General features: G+C 29.4%; 3 protein-coding genes across 3 annotated transcripts in view; 2 read left to right on the top strand and 1 right to left on the bottom strand.

Moving 5' to 3' along the window:
• The window catches only part of LOTGIDRAFT_234533 (hypothetical protein), a gene marked incomplete at its 5' end in the record, with an annotated part of 3,913 nt that extends 2,555 nt beyond the window's left edge, over window positions 1–1,358 (bottom strand). Inside the window, 3 exons of the mRNA XM_009062641.1 lie at window positions 239–397; window positions 626–781; window positions 1,296–1,358. Coding sequence (XP_009060889.1) covers window positions 239–397; window positions 626–781; window positions 1,296–1,358 — 378 coding nt within the window. The remainder of the gene's footprint in view (window positions 1–238; window positions 398–625; window positions 782–1,295) is intronic.
• Window positions 1,359–2,760: 1,402 nt separating this feature from the next.
• Window positions 2,761–3,971, top strand: LOTGIDRAFT_165609 (hypothetical protein; the record flags this gene model as incomplete). The annotated part of the gene is made up of 3 exons (XM_009062640.1): window positions 2,761–3,149; window positions 3,506–3,713; window positions 3,882–3,971. 3 exons carry the CDS (start codon window positions 2,761–2,763, stop codon window positions 3,969–3,971), a joined length of 687 nt encoding a protein of 228 aa, XP_009060888.1.
• Window positions 3,972–4,974: 1,003 nt separating this feature from the next.
• On the top strand, window positions 4,975–13,620 carry LOTGIDRAFT_179097 (hypothetical protein; the record flags this gene model as incomplete). The annotated part of the gene is made up of 17 exons (XM_009062639.1): window positions 4,975–5,089; window positions 5,390–5,532; window positions 5,850–6,099; window positions 6,704–6,705; window positions 6,809–6,883; window positions 7,220–7,526; window positions 8,114–8,275; window positions 8,669–8,763; window positions 9,197–9,323; window positions 9,548–9,651; window positions 10,134–10,214; window positions 10,435–10,720; window positions 10,988–11,190; window positions 11,462–11,662; window positions 12,477–12,557; window positions 13,036–13,140; window positions 13,429–13,620. 17 exons carry the CDS (start codon window positions 4,975–4,977, stop codon window positions 13,618–13,620), a joined length of 2,529 nt encoding a protein of 842 aa, XP_009060887.1.
• Between the last annotated feature and the right edge of the window lie 7,120 nt (window positions 13,621–20,740).

Below are 20,740 nucleotides of genomic sequence, written 5' to 3'. Positions count from 1 at the left end.
AATATATTATATACCATAGAAAAATCATCACCATCACCATTATCACTTGAACAACACTTAGAAGTGAGAGGAGCATATCACAGAGACAAGACAATATGGAATAAGCAGTATATTTTTAATATTTTATATGTGCTTATTCTATAAAATTTTCTTGTGTTTGTGATAAGTGAAAATACACCATTTCAACACCTGAATACTTACACTTCTCTCATTCCTTGTATAATAAATGATTTCATACCTTCATTTGCCAGTCAAAATCTGTGAGTACATTGTGAGATATCTGTGATGTTTTTAATTTTAAATATTGTTGTGTCTCTTGATTACGAGCTGTTACAACTTCTACTAAACATTGACTATATTCATCTGATATACCAGTTGTTTCGAATAATTTTAATACCTACAAAATAATAATGTTTCATTCTTAAAAACCCTATACTGTCTATACAATACAATAAATCTAATCAAAATTTATGGATTTGAATATTCTACTCTATCTTTGAAATTAAAATTATTGATTACCAATTACAGTAAATACTATGTTAGGAGACGTCAAAAGAACCATTACAAATTCATGTACATATGACACGAACATAATCCTAATCAATCTGATCCTAAATGGTCTTACTTCATCTTTGGTCAGTTTATTTTTGACTGCTTTTATAACATGTTCCTCAATAAAGTTTGTTACAATCCACCATTCTTCTAAACTCCATATCTGGCAATAACTTTGAAAATTTAGGGACTTCTTGGTACATAATCTTGAAACTATTTGATGTGTGAGCTATGCAAGATAAAAGAAAGTTATTTGAGATGGACATTTGAAACAATTTCGGCTATTCAGTTATTAACTATATAATTTTAATTTTATGTATATTACATATATTATGCAGAACATACTTGAATGTATTCAGTAAACTGTTCAATAAAGGAACTTTTAAAGAAGATATGCATTTAATTCATGATGCAAAATGGCACTATTAGTCTAATACACTTAACTACGACTTGCCAATAAAATAAGACTGACAATTTCGACTAATTGTGACCACTTCAAGGAGGGTAACCGAAATCATGAAAGTTTCCTTCATAGAAAAATCAAAGGCTCTGTGCCCTCATGGACTTTTGATAGTAAGTGGGCGTGTCCGCGGGCTACTTTCAGTTTGTTGTTAAATTGACACCTATCATTATCCCAATTTAACTTTTGCACTCCATAATTAGTTGTGTGCTGCTCTCTAGCTTACTCTCCTGATCTACTGGTAACTCAAACATTTCGACAACGTATTAGAAACAAAACAAACCTTTGATAAGTCATTAGCATTGATCTTTTTTAATAAATCTTTTATTTCTTGCATGTCCGACATTTTGTCACGTGATCATTGGCAATAGGCTTGATTGTACCAGACATGAAATTGATCACAGAAAACAATGTTTGGATAACCTGATGTGAATTCGTCACGAGTTATTTTTAATCAGCCAACCAGATTGCATAAGAATTGATATACTTCCGGATGCAGAATGAGAATGGTTGTGTACAAACACAAATAACTACGTTACCATCAATATTGTGATTTATCTTCAGGTATATATCTGTATCTTAACATGCGATATTCAGGGATTTTCTGTTCAACGTTCATTTGTTAGTTACTTATGTAATAGACCAATGGATATATTGTCTAAGAGCATATTCGGGCAAAGTGAAACTAACTCAGATAAGTTATATGGATGGCCATTGATTGCATAGGCCTATAAGGCTATATTACTATTATGCTTTGAATGCATGATCTCAAGAATCTGTTGATGCCATTTCATTTAATGACAATCATATAGGCATGCGGATATTATCTTAAAAAATGGTGATTGTTTACAGTTTGTAATCAGATGATAAGAACATGCATTAGCCCACAAAATGTTTTCTTTTAATTGGTAATTAAATGTCTTTAGAAACAATCAAATGAACCACAACCTTTGTTGAACTTATTGTCAGGTACCAATTAGGCTACCCTGAAACTTTGTTTATAGCATTCAGTGGATTGATGGCACACTTAATACCTGTCAAATTGTATTTAACTCAGACAACAAGGCTTCATTATTTGTCATTTTAAAATTATAATTTCTATGTTTATTAGCTGTTGCTTGTAAACAGAACAGACTGTAAATGACAGTGACAGTGAATGTTTAACCCAATTATTTAAATGTGACTAGATCGATATCTGTTCAAATTCAACCAATTTCATGCCAATTTTACTATGTAGGTCTACATATCTTTTGTTTAAGCAACAATTAACCACCACATGCTCTTTGATTTGGTAAAAACATGTGATTAAACATTCACCCTGAAACAGTTCTACTTTTATCCATCAGGCCTACTGTAGGTGGATAAACATACGATAAATCAAGAAAATAATACCATGACCTCACATGAAATTAGACATCTACTACGTTAAAATTTGTGAGAGATTACTTAAAGAGGAAAAATCTAAAGCAGGGAGAAATATACAGAGTGTTTCTTTGGAATGCTATCAATTTTGTTGTATTGGTACAGGTAGTTAAATATTGTCTGTAGATTGATTAATCAAGTATAAAGCATATTATTTCATTTTGATCCTTGCACTTAAAGATGGTACATTATTTTGTTAATGCAAAACCAACAAAAATAATTTTCTCTTTTAAGGAAGTCAAATAGAATCAGTATGGTATAGGCTAACTGGTAATGAACTCCAACTCAACTGCTGATGTGATAACTTGCTGAATTGCTCATTTAAAATGGGAAATATTTGCCAAAGAAGTAAAACTAAACCCAAGTACCGGACGATTGTACCGAACACTGCAGTGGACCCAGATATACCCCCTGCTCATAAAAACCATCCAAATCATGAATTCCGTTCAAATAGAATCAAAACCACCAGATATTCTGTGATAACTTTTCTACCTAAAAATCTTTTTGAACAATTCCATCGTTATGCTAATTTATATTTTATTTTTGTTGTGGCCTTGAACTGGGTACCGGAAGTGAATGCTTTTGGTAAAGAAATTGCCATGGCCCCTGTGATATTTGTACTAGCTGTTACAGCTATAAAAGATATTTTTGAAGATTTTCGACGTTACAGATCTGATAAGAAAATAAACTTCACAAATTGTCGTAGGTTTTCATGGTGAGTTGATTTGTTTATATAAGTTATATATAATGGAATAGGGAGGTTAAATAGTGATGATAACTCATTATAATTAACCATTGCTCAAATTTGTAGAATATCTGGTCACATCTTAATAGATGGACACATTAATAGTTCAGCTCTGTATAGATACCAAATGGAATGAAAATTTTTTGCATTTGCTAGGGTTCTAATTCTCAAAAGTTGCAGATTCCACTTACTTTACTCATGATGATATCACTTACATATATCATATCTAAGAAACTGAGTAAAGTTTTCTGGCTTATTTGAAACATATAAAAAATAAAAATGAAAATTGTATCTAAATAAAAGACATGAATATCTTGTTATTATAGTAATGAAAGACGCTACATTAAAAGTGATTGGAAAGATATAAGAGTGGGTGATTTTGTTCATCTATCATGTAATGAAGTGATACCTGCTGATATATTATTATTAAGATCTAGTGATAAATCTGGTGTCTGTCATATTGAAACCATGAATTTAGATGGTGAAAACAACCTGAAACAGAGACAGAGTGTTGCTGGTATAGAAATGACACAGGTATATCTTTACAGTTGAAACCTAAAAGAATGGTTAAAAAAATTGTATATGTAGGCCACATTTGAAATTACTTTTAACACCATTCTCAAATTTCTATAATTTTATAGTGCAAGCTTATCATGTTACATTAGAACCATTGATAATATTTCTGTGTTTTCAATTTTTTAGAAAAGTGATTTTACCCCGAGTGCTTTTAAATATGATGTACAAGTAGAACAACCTAACTCAGAAATTTATAAATTTCTTGGTTTTATGTAAGTTTATATTCAATCATATGAAATATGCAGAGTATATTGTTGGCACCCATGATCATGACATGTTAGTAAATATTCTGGAAGGTACTATTCTTGATAGGTAGTTATGAATCATGCATACCAAATATGAAAATAATGGTTTGACCAATGATTTGAATGCATTCATTTGTATTACCTATCAATTTACTGTTTTCTGCATAAAGATTCGGCCTTGCCCTCATGAATATTTTTCATATTAGAAAACAACAAGCAAAATATGGTGTGAAAGCAAAGTAATTGGTATCAATAATTTTTATATGCCCACATGGAAATGTGGATGTATATTGCCGTCGCCCCTGTCCATTGGACCATCGGTCCATTGTTTTGTCAATAATTATTGTGAACACAATAGATACAGTTTTCATCAGATTTTAATGAAATTTGGTGTGATAATTTATATTGATGAGATCTTGGACATATTCGAATTTGATGATTTTTCGATGAACGGTTTTTGAGTTATTGTCCTTGTCTTGGAGAAACGCGATAAAATTTGTCTATGAACACAATAGAGACTACAGTTTTTATATGACATTCATGAAATTTGATGTGATCATTTATATTGACGAGATCCTGGTCTACTTCAAATTTGACAATATTTTAGGTAAACAGTTATTGAGTTATATGTTGTGAAAAACTCAGCATAAATAACTAATTAAAATATATGAATAAATTCAAACTACAAATGCATTATGAAAATCTTTAAGATGAGAAAATTCATTTTAGTCACTAACGACTTGATTATCATTTCTGACAGCTGTCAGTAGGTGAATGCTACCTTGCCTGGCATGCTATCTGATGTTCATGTCTTTAATGTATAGTATGAATATGAATATTTTAATTACAGCCAGAAAGACGTTGCTAAAAAGATACCATTAAATAATGAGAACCTGTTATTACGTGGCTGTATTGTAAGAAATACTGATTTTATAGAGGGTATATGTGTTTATGCTGGTCACGAGACTAAAGCTATGTTAAATAATCGTGGACCTAGATATAAACGCAGTAAATTAGAACGTGCTATCAATAGAGATGTCTTCTGGTGTGTTGTTGTACTCTTATTTCTGTGTTTTTTCTGTGCAATAGGTAAGTTGTATTTGCATGCAAGCAGAGAACCAAGGTATTTCTTTGAGAAATACATTAATATATTCAATAATGCAGCATTTGAGGGTATTTTATGTTTAGAGACAGAAGATGCAAACTATAATCAACTGTCAACCACTTTGCTTTGATGAATTTTAGGTTGGTTCTAAATGCTCTCAAATATCCATGTTAAGGGTAGAGCATAAAATTACTTCACATAATATATTCATATAAATATGCTGTTTTATTATTTACAGTTATGTTGATTTGAATATTGACTGATTATTATTATTATTATTGTAGGAAGTGGTATATGGTTGAGTGATTATAATAAATTAACAGAGAATACTAATTTAGTACCATTTATAGCATTTGGTAATTTGGACCAATATTCACCATTATATCAGGGTTTTATAGTATTCTGGACTTACGTTATCATTTTCCAGGTATGAAAATATTTCTCTACAGGTCCAGACATTTTTTTCTTATGTTTCTGTGGGTTACTTCACTTATCTTAGATCTATGGGCATTCTTAAGCAAAGTTTTTTGGTTTGTAAACATTTCAACAATGGATAAATAACTGTAGTAAACCAACAGAAAAAAACAAATGTTTTTCTCCTGATTTATACACTTAATGAATGTACTAATGGATTGTAGCTTTGAAGGACTAAAAATTTGATTCCTTATTATTTGACTCAGAAGTATGTGATTTGGTTTGATTTTGTTCTAGATTTGAATCTTGCGTATTTATATACTATTTCAGGCAGTGATACCTCTACCATTATATGTTTCTGTAGAATTTGTCAAGTTAGGACAGATTTATTTTATGTCTCAAGATAATGAATTTTATCATGAAGAATCAGATAGGAAGTTGGAATGTCGAGCGTTGAATATAACAGAAGATTTAGGTCAACTTCAATATATATTCTCAGATAAAACTGGTACATTAACAGAGAATATCATGGAATTTAAAAGTTGTACTATTGGTGGTGTTGATTATCCTCATTTACCTGGTGGGTTTAGGATCATATTTTCTTATCTGTTGGTAAAAATCTACAGATAGTCTAATCGATCCTTTTGAGTCAATCTCAACATCTATACCCGATATGACAGACCAAGGCTTCAGCGAATAGAGACAAATGACAACCAAACTATTGAAGTTTTTTAAATCCAACAAGACCTTCCTTTGCCTCATTTTAACATGGTTTGCCCTCCAGCCTTGCAGACCGAGGGTCACTAAATTTGGATTGGTCAAAGGTTTATTTCCTGACCTTAAGAATGATTGCAGTAATTCTATTATTTTATTATAATATTTAATGTAATTATTCTAGGTGAAGAAAATAGTTGTGATGATATTTCTGATGTAGATAGTAGATTCTCTATACCCAGTAGAAATAGCTCTGTAAGTACTTATATAGATAACTATAATTGCTATGGCTGGGCTTGAATTAGTTGATTTGTGATTATTGTTGTCAAATTTAATTTCCATTTGTTTATGTTGAAGCTAAACATTTTTCGTCGATAATGTCAGTAATTATTTTATAGATTATTTCTGAAGAAGTCAACCAATTCTAATAACTAAAAATTGAAGAATCAACCAATCATCTGTCTTTTCAGGTGTTAGAAAACCTACGATTAGAACCATCTTTACAAAGAGAATTATCTAACATGTGTTTACGAAGTTTAGACAGTGTTGAACTCGTCATACCACGACATGTACAGAGAGTACAAGAATTTTTTCTATTGATGGCTGTGTGTAATACTGTAGTTGTCTCTCATCATCCACATGAAGATAATGTAAGAAAACTTTGGACTTTTCTGACAAAATGTTTATACTAATGTCATATTTTCATATTTGATTTAAATTACTTTGAAACATCTTTTTTTTTTCATGGGCATCAAATTTTGTTGATTTATGACTGTAAATGTTAATTTGAGATAAACTTTTGAACATAAGTTCATTTGATGTGCTGTGTTTCCTTGGTAATGGTGTTAAAATTGGTTGTCAAATTTCACCTTTGCTGTTAAGAATATGTATTGGAAGCAGTACAAAATAAGCTACTTTCACAAAAAATGATTTGTTTTGTCTTACAGCTAGATGAAAGTGGATTCGCCAGTCATCCTAATTTCCAGGCCGGCCATATTGGTGGTGGTGATCAACCCTTAGATAGATATCTACGTTTATCACAATCTAGTTTACAATCACGAAACAAAACCAGATCAGTGGGATCAATATCTAGTACTGATCTTCGTGATGGGGGAGCTACACCTATTCAATCTGAAGGCAGCATAGCCAGTTCATCCATGCTATCAGATATGTCATCAAGAACAAGGTATGAAGCTGAAAGTCCTGATGAATTAGCTCTAGTTAAAGCTGCTAATACTTATGGTTGTCGTCTGGTGAAGAGATCACATGACACTGTTATAGTCTGGTTGCCCGGTAAGTTTTATTTCTTCTTGAAGAAAAAGAGGGCAATTTCATTTATTATTTTATATAAGCTGAAAAGTTTTCATTTGAAAAATGATCTGCAACATTGGATGGGATGATAAATATAAAAGCATGTGCTACAGGCTGTTATAAATTCTTCAACTATCCAGGCAAATTTTGTCTCAGTGAGAAAATTAAGGCAAAAACTTTCATGGAGATCTTTCCTAAAATTGTAGCTGAGTAGACAATAGTGCTTGGTATTGAGAAGATTTTTAGGATATGATACATATTAATATAAGGGCTACAATACAATAAATATCTTGCTATGGGGTACTAGGTAAAATGCAGCACTCACTTTAATTTATGGTAATAAACAGATATATAGTCAACTTGTCAATTTTTTTTGTCAGGAAGGGGTGGGCATTATTTAGGGGGACAGAGATTTTCCCTGATATACTGGAGGATAATATGGGGTGGGCATTATATATGCTTGTACATGATATTTGGAAATATTATATTATATACAGTAAATATATAATCTGTCATATAAATATTCCATATAATAATCAATCAAATATATAAATATATATCTATTACAGCTGAAGGGGAGGTAGAATTAGAAATACTACATATTTTACCCTTTGATTCTGTCAGAAAACGAATGTCAATTATTTTACGGCATCCCATATCTAAAGAAATTACACTTTATACTAAGGGTGCTGATTCAGCCATATTGAGTATTCTGAGTAAAAAATATAAAGGTGAGCGGTTTTGTTACTCTCTAATTTCAAAGTTAGGATTGTTCTATATTTGTTGACATGTAGAAGGTCAGGTGGTTAAGTTGTTGAAATTTAGGATGATTGCTTGTCAACATGTTAAAAAAAAGATATTTGCAGGTTCCCTCTTTTGGTCAACTGAGCTGTAAATGGGTTAAGAATGTTCTGGAAGGGATCAAAGACAAGAGGTTTTGCCAGGAACCTGCTTAAAGACACAATCCTGTAACAGTTGTAAACAGCTGTAAAATATAGTTATTGTGTAAATTACAGATTATCAGTAATCAATGATTATCATATTATGGATAAATGAACAAATTTCTGTAGTTTATTAGAATCTGTATGAGTTATTGTATAAATTATAAGTATTTTGTATTATAGAGGATGAAGAATTAAAACTACAAGTAGAAGATACAGTTAAACATATAACATCATACGCTATGAGAGGTTTACGCACATTATGTATGGCTAAAAAGGTAATTAAGTTGATATTTAGAAGTTTTAGTACCTATAGCTATGTTAACTTTCTAAAGTTGTCACAAAATTAACATAAGCAACTTTAAAAAGGCATTTGGTTTCCTTGATTTCTGTCACAGTTTGTAGATTTTAGATAGATCTATTTGATATGATATTCTCTATGTTATATTATTGTAGATTTTAGATAGATCTATTTGATATGATATTCTCTATGTTATATTATTGTAGATTTTAGATAGATCTATTTGATATGATATTCTCTATGTTATATTATTGTAGATTTTAGATAGATCTATTTGATATGATATTCTCTATGTTATGTTATTGTAGATTTTAGATAGATCTATTTGATATGATATTCTCTATGTTATGTTATTTTAGATTTTAGATAGATCTATTTGATATGATATTCTCTATGTTATATTATTGTAGATTCTGGATCCAGATGAATATAAAATGTGGTTAATAGAAAGACAAGAAACTGAAACATCAATGGAAGAAAGAGAAAATTTATTATTAAATTCCTGTTGTAAAATAGAAAGTGATCTAGACCTACTAGGTACGTATTAAGTCAGTCTGTCTGATCTATCAATGCTGTTCACTTAGTAACTCATATGGTACGCTCTTAAATGTGACATCAAACGAACATTATGGAGATGGTTTATAAATAGGACAAAAATACATAAGAAAGGAGTTGTTATATTGGACTAAATATAAAGATGGGTGCATACAATTTTTCTGATTGATTATTTGAATACTGTCTATACATTGATATTTTTGCAGGAGCTACTGGTATAGAAGATAAATTACAGAGTGGTGTACCACAAGCTATAGATAAACTAAGACAAGCTGGTATTAAAGTCTGGGTATTAACAGGAGATAAACAGGTATGTTATAGATAAACTAAGACTAACAGGGGATAAACAGGTATGTTATAGATAAACTAAGGACAAGCTGGTATTAAAGTCTGGGTATTAACAGGAGATAAACAGGTATGTTATAGATAAAATAAGACTAACGGGATAAACAGGTATGCTATAGATAAACTAAGACAAGCTGGTATTAAAGTTTGAGTTATAACAGGTGATAAACAGGTATGTTATAGATAAACTAAGACAAGCTGGTATTAAAGTCTGGGTATTAATAGGAGATAAACAGGTATGTTATAGATAAAATAAGACTAACAGGGGATAAACAGGTATGCTATAGATAAACTAAGACAAGCTGGTATTAAAGTCTGGGTATTAACAGTAGATAAACAGGTATGTTATAGATAAACTAAGACAAACTGGTATTAAAGTCTGGGTATTAACAGGAGATAAACAGCTATACAGATTGCCTGTATTATATTGTGTGTTTTATATTGTAGGAAACAGCTATACAGATTGCCTATGCCTGTAAATTATTCACTAAAACTCAAGAAATAATAATATTAAATGCTCACACAAAGGTAAGATTAGTATATTAGTTTTATATTACCTGGTTTTTACATGTCTACCAGTAAGAATGTGCCAATTTTGTAAGATTTAGCAGTAATGATTCATTTTCACGCTAAGATTTTTTGATTTTTAACATTATTTTTTTAGCTAGAAATCAGCCTATAAAACTAGCAACATTTCAAGTCATTTATCAAAAGAAAATGAAATGAAATGGTTTATTTATTTTTATAGGAAGAAGCTGGGGACCTGTTAAAACATCATACTGAACAAATATCCAAAGATTTTAAATCTTCTATTAGATCTAGAAACCAGGGTCATGATGTGGATCTAAGAGAATATGCTCTAGTCATTGATGGAAAAACTCTAACCTTTGCTTTAAGTGAGGAATTTGATGCTCATTTCTTGGCATTATGTAAAAAATGTAAATCTGTAGTATGTTGTCGTGCTACACCTATACAGAAAGGAAGTGTAGTTAAACTTGTAAAAGAAAGATTAAAACAGATGACATTAGCTATAGGTAAGTTAGTGAGAACGTTTATTTTTGTATGACAATACAATGTTTTATTTATATATTACTGATAGTAAGACTCAAGAAGGTAATGATACTTGCTGAGTTTGTTCCATTCCATTTTCACTCCATTGCTATTAACAGTCATGTTACCGTGACAAATTGGATTAAGAGTTAAGTCAGGCTAAATCTTCCTTCAGACATGAGCAATTTCTGATTGTAAAGAAATTTCTGTTAATTTGATATATTTATAAAATATGTGTATGTTATTTGCAGGTGATGGTGCCAATGATGTGAGTATGATACAAACAGCAGATATTGGCGTTGGAATATCAGGACAAGAAGGAATGCAGGCTGTCATGGCATCAGATTTCTCTATTGCTCAATTTCGCTTCTTGGAACGTCTAATTCTAGTCCATGGTCATTGGAATTATTCCAGACTTGCCCGTTTTGCTGCTTATATGTTTTATAAAAATCTGGTAAGAACTTTATTTCTATTTCTAAAGGCATGCAGCCATCTGATTATTTTAATAGCTGTGCTTACTTTTCAACAAATTTTTCGTGATAGTAAATTTAGATCAAATTCTGCTATTGTTTATTTAGAAAGGTTTCAGAAATTTCTTTTTGATTTAAATGTATATCAGGAGTTCATGAAACAAACACGTGTTTTGAGTGTAAATTCCTCATCAGGATAACTAGTTTGAGATTTCATACCATAGACCTGTAAAATTTTGGTGCTATTTATTTCAGATTACAGTGTTTATTTTATTTTGGTTTCAACTATTTAGTGGTTTTAGTGGATCGTTAATGATAGATAGTTTATATCTAATGTTACAACATGTTTTATTCACCGCCTTCCCTCCAGTAATAAATGCTGTATTAGATAAAGACATCTCAGCTGAATATTTATTACGAAATCCACAACTCTATACACCGTGTCAAAAAGGGGAGGTAAGTCTTATCATCTTTTAATAGCAGAGGCAAGAATGGGTGTTAGCATATGAATATCAATCAGACATGCACAGTACAAACCTTCATGATTATATTACAATATTTATTCAAATATAGTATGCAGCCTTCATATTCTTCTTCCATTTACTTTAGGGTATTTTAGCTATGTATCAAGATCATTTGGAGACCTTACTGAAAATGTAAGCTGTAAAATATAGAAATATATTTCACTGTCATTATTCAGTAGAGTACTAGAGTAATAGATATACCATCTTGACAAGAAAAAGAAAAACAAACATAAGTGATAAATATATACATTCTTCAGAAAGTGATTAAACCCACAAAATTAGATCCACTAGTTATTACAATGGATACAGAAACAAAACTTAAATCAGCTGTATGAGAATGATGATGACACAGTGCCATTAAAGATGGGTTCCCTTATTTTCATTAATGAAAATGAAAATGCTAATACTTATATGGATAGAATAAGAGGTGTTGTAATGACTTGGAAAAATACCAGTTTGTCTAACATGTCCATAAATAATTCATAATTAGCTACAGAGAATTACCAGCAGAATTCCAATGAGTGACTGATCAAGAAAGGTCAAGAAGTCCTTTTTTTGTTTATCCAGACTGTACATACATGGACATTTATGATTGGTTCAAACTCTTAATAACATGCAATATAAGAAAATAATGATATGATTGAGTTTGCTTAATTTGACACTAAAAAATAAGGAAACCCATCTTTAATATAAGAATATATGTATCTTGTTTTAATAATGTACATTTCTATCTTACCATTTTCCAGACGTATACACCATGGACATTTTTAGTTATAACCATTGATTCATTATATCAAAGTCTCATCATTTATTTTATTCCACATTTTGTAAGTTTTAAAAGTTTATATATTTAAAGTCTTATAAAAAAATTATTATACCAAATAATATATATTATGAGCTATGAAAAAGGGATGCTGATAGTTTGCATGGTCTTAGTTTACATATGGATAACCTGCGATATTCTATTGCCAGATGCTTGAATTTGACTGATGTCGTTCTATATAACAGATGTAGACTGCATACACAGATTAAAGATTAGCCAAAAGGCTTGTATCATTAAGTCAGTATTGAAAAGAACTGCTTGCTAATTTATTTAGAATGTTGTCTTAATATGCTGTATATTGTTTCAACAGAGAATAAGTATATATTTATAGACTTCTTTAAACCAACGATTCAAACATGTCTTGAAGTGCAGACACAAGAACAAGTTCTACTTGTCATACTTCAGAAGGAACACAGAAAAGATCAGTTGTCTGATGATCACACAGCATGAAACAATTATAAGCAACTTGTTTCTATTTGTAGACATATCAAGATAGTTATGTTGGTATCTGGGAATTTGGTACAACAATTTGTATATGTATGATATTAGTTATTTATTTACATTTAGTTATAGAAACAAGTTCATGGGTAAGATATTTAGTCATTTTTTTTTTCGCATATATTTTGGCATCAATATGGGTGCTCGGTTGACTCAATTAGACTTCTTGGAAACTGATAAGCTAATATTCAATCACCTTAAAGTCAATCTGGTGTCAGCTTTCAACTTTCACCCTTATATTTAAGTTTATGAATCAAAAAGTGTTGCAGCTGTTAACATTGCTGGAGTTGTTAACATTGCTGCTGTTGTTTACATTGCAGCTGTTAGTATCATTGCAGCAGTTGTTATCACTTACAATAATATTTGATATTTTCTAGGTATGGATTCAGTGGTTATTTTTAATTGTTAGTTTTATTTTATTTTGGATGTTTGCCATTATTTTTAATGCTATATTTGTGACGTTTGATCATCCCTCAAATCCCTACTGGGTCATGGAACATACTATATCTCAAGCCATACATTCTTGTCTCACAGTTATAACTTGTGTTCTAGCTCTATTACCTAGGTAAGTTATATTTTCATAACTAAGTTTTGGTATATCCACTTGCAAAGTAATTTGAGAGACCGACATACTTAAAAACAAATAGTCATTAAGTCAATAGTCATCAAAATAAAGGCTATATAGTTTAGCGCCTAGATTAGGCCAGTTTAAGCCAATATCTTGTCACTGAGAAATTTCCCTCATTGTACATTGGTGGATTTGAATCTCCCATTGAAAGTTGTTGTTATAATGTATAATGGTATAAATATTATGTAATTTGGTTGTGAATTTTTCCAGTAAAACTTAAAACAGCAGTTATTCATAAACATATGTTATAAAAATTAGCATATTTATATTATATAGATTTTAGAAATATTAAAAGAGAACATAAAAAAACATGTTGTTTTTACTCAGAGTTTCACGCTGTGTGATCTTCAGACAACTGATCTATATAATTCACCTTGGTCTCTACTGAAGTAGATGAGATGAGAACAAGTTTTGCGTGTCCAACTTCAATAGAGACAGAGTCTGAATTAAATAGGTCAGTTGTCTGAAGATCACATAGATTGATAGATTGAGTATCAACAACATGTTTTTTAATGTTCTGTTTTAATAATTCTCTAAAGCTCTACAATTGATATATTGAGCACTATTTTAACAGTGGTATTTCTATATTGCTCTACAATTGATATATTGAGCACTATTTTAACAGTGGTATTTCTATATTGCTCTACAATTGATATATTGAGCACTATTTTAACAGTGGTATTTCTATATTGCTCTACAATTGATGTATTGATCACTATTTTAACAGTGAAAATATTTTATTATTATTGTAATATAGATTTTAAATTAGCTATAATCTATAATATTATCATAAAAAAATACAATAATAAGTTTATAATTGATTTATCACTAATTTTGATGCTATAAATATTTTCCTTTGGTTATTATAAGTACATTAATATACTGACTTTAATATTTTACCTGTTCTTTGTATGATTATTATTATTATTATTTATTGTTACTTTAGTTATTATTAATGTCTGTAGAATAGTTACTGTTATTAGCCAACGACCAGCTGAGAATCAAGTTCCCCTTATACTACTGTATAATTGTTAATATAATGTGCATTTAGTATAATATAAACATCCATTCTTGTTATGAACAATGTTAACATTTTAAAATAATTCTATTGGTTAATATTTTGTCAATGTTTTCTATTACAGACTTGTTATAAGAACATTACAGTATACTTTGTTTCCCTCTGAAGTTGATAAAATAAAACAACATAAACGTGATATCAGATCAGTGAGTGGAGATAGTGGACATGATAATCCTAGTAACACTGACATTGATTATCAACCTAATAACTCTCAGGTCAAATTGCCAAACATAACAGAAGTCAGAAGTAGAGGACCAACAATACATGTTGAAAATGAATCTGTGATTGCATAGGCAGTGTTTGATTGCAAATAATTCCCATCCTGGATGTTCATGAAATCATAAAATTTCTAGATTCACATTTTTGACACATACTTATAAAAATCATTTTATTACAATCCTCATATTTTTGACAAAATTGTGTCTCATCCATAGTTTCTTTCCGAGGCTCACAAAATATAATGACATTCATTCAAAATGAATCTCAATAGATCTTCATAATATGATTGTATTTGATCTCTACTGAAAATCTGGATGAGAAGTCCTAGCAATCAAACATGGCCGAAGTACCATCTTTTAATTTAATGTGTGACACATTCCATTGATATAGTCCCTATTTTTTAATATGTATTTTAATCGAACTTACGAACTTTTATCTTACATTAGGACTTATTCATATTACACTCATGTGAACTCCATTCAATACCACTGGTTTTATCATATTAAAAAAGATTTATATACATTCACTACTGTACAGAAATTTTATATTGACTTTAAAAATTAAAGTTTGCTATACATAAAATAGTGCTGTTATGGATGTATTTTACATAAAAAATACTATACTATAAGCTTATATGAATACCCTTATTTGTAAGAATAGTTGATACCAAAAAAACTCAGTTACTTCAAACTAGTCAAACTGTTAATATTTTTAGCTTGTGAATAATATAGGATTATGAATTAGAATGTTATTGATAAGGAGGTTGCATTGTATCACAATATATATCAAATCACTACAGAATCAGTATAAAGTAATCCTTTTTCAATAATTACATTTATAAGTATTTGAAAATTAAGAAATATATAATACCTCTAATTGACATTTCTTTTGCCTTGTAGTATATCTTTACTATAGAAAATTTAATAATAATTGTCTCAGCTCCAGTCTGTACTCCAACCTTGTTTGTGATTACATTAAAACACCATAGAATGTAATATATGAAGGATGTAATATATATATCATATAAAGCAGCAATTATCATGACTTATATACATTACAAAATTACAATGCAACAAAAATTAGCTGAATTATTCCATTTTTTTTATTTTTTAAGTTTTATTTTGTACCTTTATGATGATGATTTTGTATATTTTGATTTTAAAATGTAATTTTAAAGATTATCCCCCAATTAATATTGATATGTAATATTTATATTATTATTAAGAGATAATATATTCAGAACATGTATTGTGGCCAATTTTTGTAATCAAGCTTGACATCATATTCGTTGCTTGTAGGAAATGTAACTATTAAGTTCAAAATTCAGTGATATACAATAAATTCTGGTGATGTTGATTCCATTGATACTGGGTATGCTCACCATTTTGGGTCACCTGGTGACACTGAGGGTTTGAAGAACTAAGTCTAATCAAAAATATTTTGTTATGCTAATTACTTTGTTAAATTTAGTATAAATTATAAAGGGATTGTAAAGTGGTTTTCTAATTTTTTTGTGTGTATCAGGGACACTTATAGCATCAATTTGCAGCATTCCGATTTTCAATCAGATATTTGTGTTTCCTACAATTCCAATTTAAACTGATTTTTCACTTTCACTAATCGCAAAGGGTCATATGTGATATAGCATATTTTGCGATTAGTGACGTCATAAAACACTTAGTTTTACAATACTTTAAACTCTATTCTATTGAATATCAAGCAGTATGTAAACTATTAAGCAGTATTCAGTTATTTGAATCCATTATGTGTTCTACCTGATGATTTTGTTTACAATTTAATTCATCCGTTAAACTGCTGTCATTTTTTTATTCAATAGTTCAAATTGAGGCCAATTATCTTTTACAACATTGTTACCAGATGCTTTTATACAAAGATATTCAAAATATATTGACAATTTATATCTTAAATGTACTATTATAGATAAATAGATTAAGTACTATTTAAAATTGATGTCTGATTTTTTTCAATCAGTTTTTGTTACTTTGAGTGTTAAGTACTTATCTGCATGCCATCATTTTTAAACTAAAAAATATCCTAGTCACAAACAGCTAAAAAAGATTTGTCTATTTAAGTAAAAGTTTGGAATCCATGGCTCTGTTTTACTGGGAGACAGTTTACTATGATTTTGATTGGACCAAAAACCTATAAGTTCACATGCACCTCTGGAGGTAATCGTAATCCGTTAATGCACTGTCCACAAAAAGTCACTTCAAATAATATTTAGTACAGCAATTCTGGTATTTTAAAAGGTTCTGTGACTGCCAGGTTAATGTATGAAAAAAAAAGGGTATCGATATATAAAACATAAACCCAGTTCTACATGTTGTAATTAATTCAGATGTTTACTTTAAAAGATGCATCGTTACTAATATCATTTTACAGCATTGTATTTAGATTTTGTTTAAGTTTAAACTGCTGTTGTTCACTTTGCATCATTGTTGTTGTCATGACAGGTGTTATTCAAATGTTTTAATTAATTTTGTGTTGTTTTTTTTAGTTTAATGACCGAACATGTTCTCAACAGTGCTTTTTATTTATTGCAACATTAAATATATTTTCATTAATATATTGTTCTGCTAATTAATCCACATGGTGTTCATTAATGAGATTAACTCATTTTTATCCCCAATTCATAATTTGTGTAAAATCTGTATGGTACCTACTTACACTGTGAATGTCATAAGTTTATGCCAAAATATTAGACTAACGATCATCTTAAGCAAATTCTTATACATGTTTAACAAACTTACAAAGATCTTAGCTGTTAAGGATTTACGCACGTCGTACACAACATTGTTTTGTTGAATTTCTCTTTTTCATCAATTTACAGAAAATAAATATTTCTAATTTTTTCCGAAAAATGGTAAGATTTTGACGGCGTGACACCTTGATAATTATGTCATCTTTAACAATTGACAGTCAAAAAATCAAGAATAAGGAAATTTGATATTAATAAGTTCTCAAAACAGAAATTGGGAAGTTTCATCTATTCTGAAGCATTCCATGAGTTAAGAGTCCTTTCCTATTGAGAGAAAATTGAAAACATTAATTTAGACATTTTAATAATAATAATAAAGCACATAATTTGAATAACAATATAGTGGATGATAGAAAAAATACCCTTCACCAAATATAATCAGCTAGAGTTCTAGTATTAAGGTTATATTATGTGGTTTGACAAACTACATACCGGTTCAATAAGATGGAACTGAATAACTTTTGATTAATTTAAGATGAAAATTTTTTAAATAGCTATATAAACTAAGATTCAGATACAAAAGTTGACAAAAGATAGTAATTAAAAGTGACAAGTCCTTGATAATCAATTACAGTCTGATCTAAGCATCCTAAACAAATTAACAATCAAAAATTTTAAAGTTGTATTCTGGTTTATATTGAGAGATAAATTTTTGACATTTTGATACTGTAAATGACTAGACAACAGATAGTTATAGCATGAAATAACATCTCACAAAAACTTTTAAAATTAATATTCATCAATATAGCTAATCATAAACTAAGACAATTCAATAGAGAAAACATTATGCAGCAAAAACTTGATTAAAGAAATTTCAACAGTCGTTCAAGGATATTAATGCACATGTGAGTACAATTCAGTATTCCCAGCCATTCTTTCTTTCAATGTGGAATAAATCATACGGTAGTTAAAACTATACAAGCCAGATATTTTATAACTTATGTTTAAATTGTACCCAAATGTACAGCAATAACTCTACTTAACTAGAACTAGATTTTTTTATTTAAATTCAAGTTCACAAATTGAAAGATTGAATATTAATATTAAAATATATGTTTAGAAAAATATAATGATCTAAAACAATACTAACAAACCAATTTTAAGGCACGTTTTTGCAAAAGGCAAATTGGCATGGCTTGAGAAAAATATTTACATTTTGAGACAATTCTTAAGGAAAGAAACAAATATTGAATGTTGTAAGAGATTCAAAAATATAGATGTATAGAAATACAAAAATTTCATTGGATAATCATTCTATAAATTTGTAATTACTAATCTAAACAAATTGTTAATGAAATATTGTTCTATCAAAAAAATTATTCACATATCAAACTCTACACCTTAAATAGGTCCAAATACTTGCATGCATCATCCTTCTTTCAAACTACTATTTAACAATATGGAAACAAAATATCACATCAGTTTTTGTTAACAAGACCATGGTAGCTTTAATCTATCTACATCATACCTCGGTATATATATTATGCTTGTGACCACAGTAAGAGTAGTCTAGCCACTGTCTTCCTATGAAGAATTCAAATTCTGTTGATAGTATTATGGAAACTTATGACTTCTAATTGAGCCTTTGTTAATTCTGTGGTTCCTCTAGTTTCAGAAAACCAGATTATAAAATGTTTATAGTAAAATGCCATTTGAACAATGCTATAATCTGGCAACTTTTTCTAGAAATATGGTACCCACAGATGATAAAAGGTAAAAATAAAAGTTGCAAGGTGTCCTTTATACACACTTATTCCTTTAATGTCAATACAATACAATCCTTAACAGTGTTTAATAGTAGTTTTATCGAGTTCCTGCTCTAATCAATTCTATCGATATATCACTCATTCCATTTCTCACTAATAACAATATTCTATACAGAATACAACTAATCTTCATATCCACTTCAAAATTATTAACAGAAACCATACAGTCATCCATGATAGATTTATATATTTATATATATATATACTTTAACAGAAAGTCACCTCACAAAATTAACTTTTGTTAAGTGTAATATATCTCCATATTCACAAATTCTACAAATGATAATTTCCATGGTAAGATCTTATGAGAATCTGAAGCCAGAATTTAGAGACTATATAATAACAAATATAATGACAGATCAATAATATAAGACTATGAGGGCAATGTAGGTCAAAGATATTGGAGCATATCCAGAAACCTTCAAAATAACTGTTCAGTTAACTTCAACTAGAGCCTTAATCTAACCTACACAATGGAAGTTACTAATAATCAATTCTTGTTGGCATTACTGATTCATTAACATTAATTTAACTTGTAGATCGATTTAGAAATATTAAAACAGTTTCACACTCTGTAATCTTCAGACAACTGACCTATTTCAGTCAAGGTCTCTACTGAAGTATGATAACTTATCAGTTGTCTGAAGACAGCACAGCATAATATTGTGAGTTACATGTTTCGGGTTCTGTTTTAATATTTCTACATTACTAATATGTGTCTTACATATCTCCTTACCTGAATTCACTGAAATATCTATCATGGATGACACAAAGTCATAGGTATAAACTTCAAAATAACAATGGAAGGTACATACACATCTATTTACATTCAAACAATAAAAATAAATAAGGAGAATAAAATGAGAAAATATTAAACGACAAAAATACAATATATTAGAATATTGTCTATAAATTAAACAAAATAACAATAAAACATGGATAATGGAATGGATATTAAACTCTACTGAAAATTAATAACAAATAATAATTAGGTTACATAATCTTAAAACAAACATCATAATAAAATCATTCAGTTAGAGGGAAAAGTTTGCATAGACAAGTCTAAGTTAGTTTTCAAAAAAGAGTAAAAAGATCATATTTATAAGGGCTGAAACAATGAAACATGAAAATTATTTTTTCAAATATTTCTCAACACTTTAATTAAATTGTTAATTACATTTAATTATAACTTGAGAGCATGAAGCTCTGAATATTTACT

Source organism: Lottia gigantea (genome assembly GCF_000327385.1).
Source record: "Lottia gigantea unplaced genomic scaffold LOTGIsca_52, whole genome shotgun sequence".
Classification (NCBI taxonomy): Eukaryota; Metazoa; Mollusca; class Gastropoda; family Lottiidae; genus Lottia; species Lottia gigantea.
The sequence above is the reverse complement of the archived record's forward strand: the minus strand, read 5'-3'. Positions and strand labels throughout refer to the sequence as shown.